This window comes from Opisthorchis viverrini, assembly GCF_000715545.1.
Source record: "Opisthorchis viverrini unplaced genomic scaffold opera_v5_18, whole genome shotgun sequence".
In the NCBI taxonomy this organism is placed as follows: domain Eukaryota; kingdom Metazoa; phylum Platyhelminthes; class Trematoda; order Opisthorchiida; family Opisthorchiidae; genus Opisthorchis; species Opisthorchis viverrini.
In genome coordinates this window covers 3,310,338-3,320,053 of record NW_008751674.1, presented here as the reverse complement: position 1 = coordinate 3,320,053, position 9,716 = coordinate 3,310,338, and the positions used below count along the sequence as shown (strand labels likewise).

The following is a 9,716-nucleotide window of genomic DNA, read 5'->3' as shown; positions in this document are numbered from 1 at the left end:
CACCGGACAAAAATGAACGACTGTGTAAACCAATCGTCCTATCATGGACAACCATTGGATATTGCGTCTCGCAGAACCACATGAATAGATATTTCGTAAAGCCAACAGCCACAGTGGTGATAAAGTTGCATACGGATCCACGCATACTACATACACTGGAGCTCTCAAAATCAAACTGCCCATGTAACCAAAAATAATCATTTTAAGGGAGGAATAAATGTAGCACTTCATTCACGCGCTTTTTGCAACCGGTAACCCCACTCTTAAAAAACAAACTTGTCGAGTGATTTTTGTATCTGACTTATCAAAGCAGTTAACGAAACATCGCAAATTTCTACCAGTTATTCAATTTTCCTCCTTTCACAAGGAGGCATGTAAATGCGTGGGAATGCTGGAAAGGTTGGGACAAGCATCTGTCGGCAGTACAAGCAAACGTGATGAAAAGGGAATCAGTGTGAAATATTTCGTCATATATGTGTAACAATTTGAGTTTGCGAAATGTAAGCCGAACACCCTGTAACGCACACTCAAATTCAAGACCAACTTACCATTGTACCGATGCCCACTGAGCCGTCTGATGCTGGCTTTCACAGGAGGACAGCTTCTTATTATGAAGCTTTTATTCAAGAGTTTATTTCAGGCTGAAAGTTATTTGAACTTTGGACCAGAACCACACAAACTGAATGCAATATTACCAACACACGGGCATCCGCGGATAGACAACCCCACGCAATTGAAATAAAAGCATGCTTTTCTAATAACCGATTAGTTTGCAGGTGCAAGTGGTGCCTGATTTTCTAACCAACTGTGCAAAACTAGCCTTCTGTTGCTTCAAACATAGAGTTAAATAGTTGGGAGCTAGCATGGATAAAACCCTTCAAGGCACTCACATATGATGAGTATATAGCAAACAGAACTGAAAAAAATGGAAAAAACATAACCGCTAAATACTAATAGATGTTTTTGAACACAATGCTCCGGTTGAATGTTGTCCCATTCCACATACAACGAACCACACCGCAGTCAGCCACAGCAACGTGAGAAAAATTTGTACAATACAAACTGATCAAGTGGAAGAAATTTCAAACGTGATAATTCTAAGTTAATGCTCGTATATATCTACTATATACTTGCCAATATTGTGAAAACTGCCGAAATACCTAGTGAAAGTGTGATGGGAAACACATGAACTGGTAGTGGTTCAAGGAGTCATTTGTCACAACGTCACTTTCAGGAAGCCAGACGGCCTCAGATTAATCTGGATTATGCTAACAGGGTGCCCTCACAACAAGGTCCGCGCTTGCAAAATAACCACAAAATATTTCCACCGGTAATAATAAATAATAATCGTTCAGCTGTAGCGCCCTTTCGGTGCCTAGCTACTGTGCTACCCGAAGGAAGCACGAGGGCTGGGATACTGTCAGGTTGCCCAAGCCTAGACAGGGGAAGTCGAGAGGCAGAGGTCGGGTACGAACCACGGACCTTCCGGTCAGTAAATTCGTGCTCTAACCACCTGGGCTATCTCGCCTCCATTTCCACCGTTGGACGTTCACAATTCGCAGCAACTTCATTGTGACAACCAAAGTATATTTTAATTTACATTATTAAGGAATTTCCTGGGTTATGCGTTCCCTTGAATGTTCCGGTTTACTGGTTGAGGTTTCTTTTGCTTCTCGTGGCTTGCAAATAGAAAGCACCTGAGGCATAATCAGCCGGTACAGAGTAAGTATCGCCACCTTCGCTTCTGCACCATTTGTGATGAGTAGTGGCGCCGGTAAGCCACCTCGCAATCAACCACGACACCGAATTTTTCGGGTCACATTTGTCCAACTGAGATATGGGTCCGTTTAAAATCCGAAAAACGTCATTCTTGACATGATGCGGGCACCTATGTTTTGTATGTCCATAGCATCAATTCATTGCCAAGTATGCCCAAATACCCGGACATGCTCCCGACGAGTTTGTTCTGATGATGAGTGGATTCTCTGAACGTCAATCTTCCACTGCCTGGATATTCTATCCAGATATCTTCACCTATCTTCACCTACATTAAACAATCCAGCTGGCACCCCAAAACTCCGTAAGATGAAATAAACGCTGTCCGTGAAGGCAAGCATATCAATAAATCCGGTGAACCCTGCACTGACGATGTTATCTCGATTAGTGATGGAACAATTGTAATCCGATTGTTGCTCTGGGCGAACAGACCAACATCAATTAACACGCTTCCAGGCAAACACTGTTCATGACTTGAGTGCGTGATCGATCTGTGTGATTTTGTTGATGTCTTTGGAACCAAGATAATAATATTATTGCATGTGATAGATGTGAGTTTTTCACGCCGGTTAAAATTTCGCCCACGTTTAACTTATGTTAATTAGGTGATGCTTATGCAAACCTGACAAGAAGCGTACGTACAACTTAGTTTATGATATTAGTGCATTTATCTTGGTAAAACAGTTCGTTTGAAGATTATATACTAAATTCGTTTATAAGTTCAGTTCTCCGAGGGAAGACCCAATTATTTTGACCAACTGACAACCCTTCAAATTTTTCAGCCGGAGAGTGCAGCTGAAATATGTAATGTGAAGATGTTTAAGAATTTCCAACGTGTAGTTCTTTGTGCAAGGGAAATCAGTCTACACTGAGGCACTTTAACGAAACTTCAGAATGATTTTTTCTTCTAGTCGCAAGGAATATTTGTAAGAATTCCATAATCTCGTCCTGAGTGGGTGATATGAGGCCACCTAGCCGTTCTGTTGTTTGTACCCCTTCATATTGTTGCTCCTGGTAAATGCTTAGCTATTCACTTTTCCAAGTATTCCCATCAAGGTCTTGTGACACGATTTTGACGATCTTCCAAGACTAATGGCTCTCAACTCATCGACTTGGTTGACGATCATTTGTTCAAAGTTGTTCGTGAACGTACTAATTTTTGTATGTTTTTCTGATGTATTGAAAACGGAGCTCATTAATTTTGGGAGAATTTATGCAAGCCAAATGTTTAGCAACTTTGAATTTTAATAGTACCACCGCCTTTCGCTGGGGGAGGTTTCTCACCCCTGGTCGCTCTCTCGCATCAATCCGTTTCGTGGAATGAACCTTGCGTTTTGATCTACATTTCATCGTTTGTCAGTGTTCATCTAGAGAGCTTTTCGGTTATTTATAGATCAAGTTTTTATTTAACTGGAGGTTGTGAGTAAACTGAATAGGATGTGCTAAGTAGCCCAATAGATAAGCGTGCCCAATCTTATTAATAAACTGAGCGATATTGACGCTGGTGCATGTGTCAAAGAAGTATCTGTTATTGAACTGTCAGGTTCTGCAAGCAAAATAATATCTAATATTTTAGCGGTGGATATTACTGATGAGGCGTGTGCGTAGTGCGTGGTTCGTAAATCCGCTTTGCCTCTGTTGAAAAGTGTGACTTATCACGCAGTTTGTGGAATTGATTTGTAGCATTCGTTTACTAGTAAGTCATATTCAGTGAATAGCCAAAAGAGTTCAAGAAGACGCTTTCGATAAGAAGACGGATATTTGATTTTTATCAACAAGTTGCCTAGGAGGGTTTTGCTTCCATGTCCAATAGCTTGTAGCTGTTCAGTTGATGTTTCCTGATAAGCAACTTTGCAGAAAAGACCTTCCTACTGAAAACAGCTTTTTAACTTGACGTCCTGCTACCTATTTATAAAACAAGAAATGAAATTATATCATCTATATCCCATTATTCAAGTGAGACTTCCGCATTTCGGGTAGTTGCTTTGTGTCAAACTGCACAGATTTTGCTGTGTCGTCGAAAGAAGGGATGATATGTTCCAGTGACGGGAAGTCAATTGGTATTGAATTTCATTAAAATAAATTTAATTAGGCATTGCACTGTTTGGCACGTTCGTGTTTACCAATACGGCTGCACATATTCTTCCTTAACCAGAATGCTGATTTTCTTACTCAAATAAACGTTTTTGGCATTGTTGTAGAGAGGTGAGTTGTTACGCTTACTGTTACTACTAAGGAGTCACCACCACCGTCTTTGCAGGGTTTCGAAAGTGATATATACTAGAATTCTTATCCTGGCCAGCCCGAAACAGGCTGAGTAATATAACTCTAATGTGTCCAGAAGCCGTAACGTTAGACCATGTCAAATGGTACGATGAAATTACCCAATACGTGACAAATTTAATCAGCCCACTGACCTGTCCTCAGGGGTAGTTTCCAGAACTATTTTATATCTTTCCTGAGTGCACGTCGACTCGGATATTTAAAACCTGGTGAACCAATGTTTCTGGTGATGTATGTTGAAGCTAGCATGTTAAACGCAAGTAGAAACTGCTGAAGTTGTAGTAAATGGAGTTTATTTTGTTCTCACCAATGTGTGCCAACTCAGTTTACCAGTATCGATAATAGCTGAAGTCAATGGGCATGCTGTCTGTTTCACCGGCTTATCGGCATACCCTAGTCACTCTGTTCACTCAAAGACGCTCTTACAAAACTAATGACATTCTCGTACAGGTTAACAAAACCAGTGGTCAATATCCGTGCTACGTGGAATGTACGGATAAACTAGCAAGCTTTACTGTAATAACTATTGTGTATTTTGTGAGCTGTCAAGCAAGCAACAAAGGTTAATGGATGACACTGTCAGAAAATTTTTCACCCGACCAAATTAAGTCATTCGCATGTAAGTGCATTTAGCTCAAGGATGCTAGTATATTCAGAATTATAGCACACGTTTTAAGTTACGTTAAAGCGGTGACCTAGGCCGCTTGACACATTTTTCAAGCCTTGCCAGTTTTCTTAAGAACAAGCAGTAATGCCAAAAAATAAAAAAATGTTCTGCTCAAATACAGCCTTGATTGAATAATCTGCATCTATTATTCTTGAATCAAACACACCACAAAATGATTCATGTAACGGAATTACAAACTGAACGAAAATATAAATGTTTTGAGCGGCAGACAATCAAGCAATGGGGAGCATGAACAAAATCAAAAGACATTTGTTCACGCATTGTCGGAATGCTTTCAACATTTTACTGCAGCAAAACCCACTCGGTTGTTTTGTTGATCAAATATTGTGTGAAAATGGCGGAGGAAGGATATTCCGATTAGCCAGTTGTTTTCGCTAGCGTCTTGCGTCCCGTCTATTGCGAACACATATACGTTGCCGACCTTAAGTAAGAAAATCGCATTTGGTAATTTTTTCACTTTATAACTTGCAAGGCAAAATTTGAACGATGCATCTACTTACAGGTCTAACGAGCTGCTCAGGATGCAGCGTGAACGCGTGGGAACGCAGGTTTATAGTAATTGGCAGGAGGTATGGAAGACGTTGATGGGGAACATGCAGCACTGCAGCATCATATACCTCCACGACAGAGTCTTGTAGAAGCATTTGTAGTGCTTTGCCAGGAGCACGAGTACCTGGAGTTCCGGTATCCAACAGTGCATAACAGGACATACAGAGAATTACGTCTCCGTATACAATACTGAAATTAAAGGTATATCAAAGGGGTTTACTTGAAACCGTGTCAAAATAATCGCTTATCGTGATCTTATTCCACATGTTATATAGCTGAATGTGGAAATACTCAGTAGCATATCATCCATCAACAATTTTTTAAACAATCTTATATGAAACACGTTACTTTTAAATGTTGGCGCTTCTTCAAAGCCCACAGATTATTTTCGTTTGAGATATCAAGTACATGGGTAGAATTAATACGTTTGGATCTGACTTGTGCTATTGCAACCGCACCCTATGGATTACAATAAAATGGTACGTTGCGTAGACTAGGTTAAAAAAATTTCGGCAATTCTTCAAAACACAAGAACATCACCAAAAGAGGTAAGTTTTTCAGAAGTACCGTGAACATCAGTACAGCATTTTCAAGAGAATTTCTGTCGACAACCGATCGCCCCAGAGAATCAAAATGTGCATGTAACTTGCAACGATGGATAACTAATTTCTTGGTTGAAAACAATCGGCTAAGACTCAATTTATGTAGCCCAGTGTGTCATTGAAGCCTTGATTTCTTTCCAGGAAGTTTGTCTGCTTTGCCGAAAAACTGATCAAAGAGCAATCAAAAATTTGCTCGATAAATACAAAACTTAAATGTTGCTCTGGCACTAAAACATGTGAACCGATTGCCCTTAATATACCACATAAATTCATTGTACATTTTGTAAAAAATTGAACATCCTCCAATCCATCATATTAGCCTATGATTATACCGCAAAACTGTCTATTTTTTGCACACCTCGGGTACTTCCTTCGTCAAAAGGTGCGTAAATCATGTGATTAAATTGGGACCATAAACCTCGTACTGATTCACGATGTTGTCCCGCGTGCACATGAGGAAGAATGTGGGTCTCACGGAGATCTCCATGGTCACATAAAACGAAAAAATGTTCGCAGGTTTGCTTAAAATTATATTCGGGTTCCAGTTTCTGTGGATTAATTTTTTCAGTAAACGCAGCACGTCTGAGAAATGGTATGAATAAAAATTCCGCAAGGAATGCACAAACGGTCACCCAGGTAGTTCCTTAAGACGCACGGACAAAAAATTTAGAAATTTCATAACAACTTCATTTTACGGCTTTCGCGTAGTTTGTGATTTTACCGTAATTCATAAAGATACCGCACATTTAACGAACCTTCGGTTGAGGCTTCACCAACTCGCGCCATTTGCAGCCTCACAAACTACACTGAGCGTTGGAAGCCATATATATAAGGTATCCGTAACATCAATACTATTTTACGGATGCGGCCCCGATTTTTAGGTTGCGTGACCCCTTGGATTCCTAAAATTTATGCTCACTGATGTCACTGCAACTCAGTATGTTTTGGCTGACTCCACTGGGCAGACAAATGAGCAGCACATAATTGGGGGTTTATCTGTGAATAACGGTGGTCAACAAACTGTGCTTCGCAGTTTTTCGAGACAAAAAGCATTCTATTGAATAGCATTTGCAAAAAGGATATGAGGGAGAACGCGGTACATATCAAGAAAATCCCAGCTGCAATTTATGTGCGGCTTTCATGTAAAATCATTTCACTGCTCTAAAAACTGCGGTGGTCGCTAGACTCTTGAGATTAACAAGCGTACATGCTGCGGTCCCTAAATTTCACTGGTCTCTAAGCAAGTCAGTGCAACACTACATCGACGTTTTTCAAAACCCTACTCATATTCACCGTCAAGAGAAAAAAAATATTAGGAATTCCTCTTTCTCACACTGCGTCAGGTGGTTCATTAAGCTATTAATGTGCAGAAAATCGCTAAGGTCACTGAAATGACAACCTGGTAATTCAGTACATTACCTCACCTGTCAATATAAACCATCCACTGTTTCGACTGGTATGTTGGAAGATAGACAATCGGCAGATGGTGGAACTCGTCTCGCACACCTCCAAAAATCAGGTCTCCATTGACGAACCACGAAAATCGACGCATACCTGGTTGACTGTAAAGTTATTTATAAAACTTGTAATAAAGCCCCAGTTAAATGGTGTATAATCTTCCCCTTGTCTTTTTCCAGTGAACGGGAAAACTAGACTTTGTACAAACTGCACCTCAGAACGCTACTGAAAAATTCAAATCGTGTAACCGAAAGCTTCTAAATCCGTTACTGTGATACATTATAATATGACACCAAACTGAGCCCACGACCGGTTTCGTCCTTCTTGGGGCTCATCAGGTAGACGCAGTCCCCGGGTTTCCGTCAACCTTATGATCTACTTGAACCCAAATTGCACTGTTTTCTAGGAATGCACTCATTTGCAAATCAATTCGGTTTTCACGGGAGACCCAATTAAATCTCTCGTTTATGATATTCTACAACTGAATATGCTGCACACAGGCCGCCTCATGATTCAGTCGCCCACGGTAAAAAGATGATACTTCCTTTTCCCATGATCCTCGCATGAACTAATTACTAAGAACCAAATTAAAGAAAAAGATTCAAGGGGTGATCTATTAGATGATGAAAAAAGTACATCATTTCGTGCGGTATTACACGAAATCTCTAAGCAAAATATACTATAAGTTTGGGTGGTTGTCTGAGTTTAGTTCCCTCCATCTGTTTGAAATTTCTTGCATCCTAAAACTAATGATTAACATACCAATTTGTCCATTGGGGGTGCCAATCAGTCCTAGAAATCTCAGAGTCGCTTCATTGCTGTAACATCGGTTTTCTAAAGCGTCTTCATTAACGCCAGGAAACTGCGAATACACAGACTTTTGGCTGGTGGTTTGATCACTAGATCATTTTGCAAATCGTGATGGATCGGTCGTGTAATCAACTCTACCTCAGACACGATGTAGTGTTCCTCATTGATTATTCAATGAGAATAGTCAAAAGATCGTCTCACCTCACGCCGGATTTACCGATAATGTCTAACATTATCAGTAAACAACCGATCACAGCCAGCTTACGGTTTGCTTTGAAACACACAACAAATCACAGACTTCTTGCTAAGAATTTGAACCCAAAGATATCTGCATCTACGTGGACAACCACATTTTGTCTCAGCACGTTTACGCTGTTGTGAAGTGCTTATTGAGTACACTATGCTTACAATACCATAAACATGGGGTGAAAATTTTCAAAGGCCCTTCTAACCCCTTCATTCATCAGAGCAAATTACATGGACAGCCTTAATATTTATACATATATGTTCTCCATAGTTAATCAACTTATTCACTCATCTGCTAGGAGAGAAAACCCTAGTCATCCCTTTCTGTCAAGTAACTACCTCGCTCCGAATGCCATAAATATTTTGCATTTGTTAAATTTCAAATATAAGTTAGCGAAAATCGCTGTTCAAATAAACATACAAAGATCAAAACCTACCCGCAAAACCGAAATGTAAATACAGCTTCTTGCACCGTGCCCACAGCAAGGAAATGATCAAGCAAATTAACTTCAAATATTTCCTTTCCCATCGGACCTTTGGAGGGTTTACTCATCCCAAATATTCCGTCGTGTCCCACGCTTGCATCCACGGTAATAGAAGAGCAGATCATTTCATTTAATGTAAACTGTTCAACGGATTGCCCTGCAATCTTCAAAAATAGTGAAAAATGTTGAATAGCTTACTAAAATATTATCCATTACGACGTTTCCCTCGTATTGCTCACCGCTGTAGCTTACCACGTATTGTTTCTCTAATGAGGTCCGGGTAGGTGAGTTCTCATCGTACTTTACTCGATTTGGGAAGTGGTCAGCGGCAGACCTGCTAGAAGGAATCCACCGACTAAATCCTCCGGTGTCAAACATAACCTTGAACTGCTGCACCCCTATTTGAACGAAGCCGTACGAAAGACCCAAGAAGAAGAAAAATGAAGATTCATACATGTCCACACCGAACTTACTGCGTCGTCGCTATAAATATCTACGGATAAAAACGAATTTTGGGGTGCGGTTAAGCGCGTTCTGTACTCTGGTTTTCAAGCCAAACGTTCAACTCACCCAATCAATACGAGCAATAAAATTGAGAACAGACATGACCCTGCTGTTGTGCGCTTAGGCATTACACGTAAATCCACTATCTGAACACTGGCTCCGTTTTTCGGACCAGGAGCGATTCAGCATATATATCCACTTGACGTGCAAAGTTTGAATGGTTGCGAGCCATTATTGGCCAGAAAGAGGCAAACAGGTGACGATTACCAATCTAGAACAAGCGCACACTTGAGGGCTTGGTTATTGGTTTCCGTC

At 40.5% G+C, this 9,716-nt stretch overlaps 1 protein-coding gene across 1 annotated transcript; it reads right to left on the bottom strand.

Annotated features, from left to right (window-relative positions):
• Positions 1-5,021: 5,021 nt before the first annotated feature.
• On the bottom strand, positions 5,022-9,503 carry T265_01715 (hypothetical protein; the record flags this gene model as incomplete). The annotated part of the gene is made up of 6 exons (XM_009165781.1): positions 5,022-5,168; positions 5,248-5,485; positions 7,323-7,460; positions 8,850-9,061; positions 9,096-9,380; positions 9,468-9,503. The coding sequence occupies 6 exons, from the start codon at positions 9,501-9,503 to the stop codon at positions 5,022-5,024; spliced, it is 1,056 nt and encodes a 351-aa protein (XP_009164045.1).
• Between the last annotated feature and the right edge of the window lie 213 nt (positions 9,504-9,716).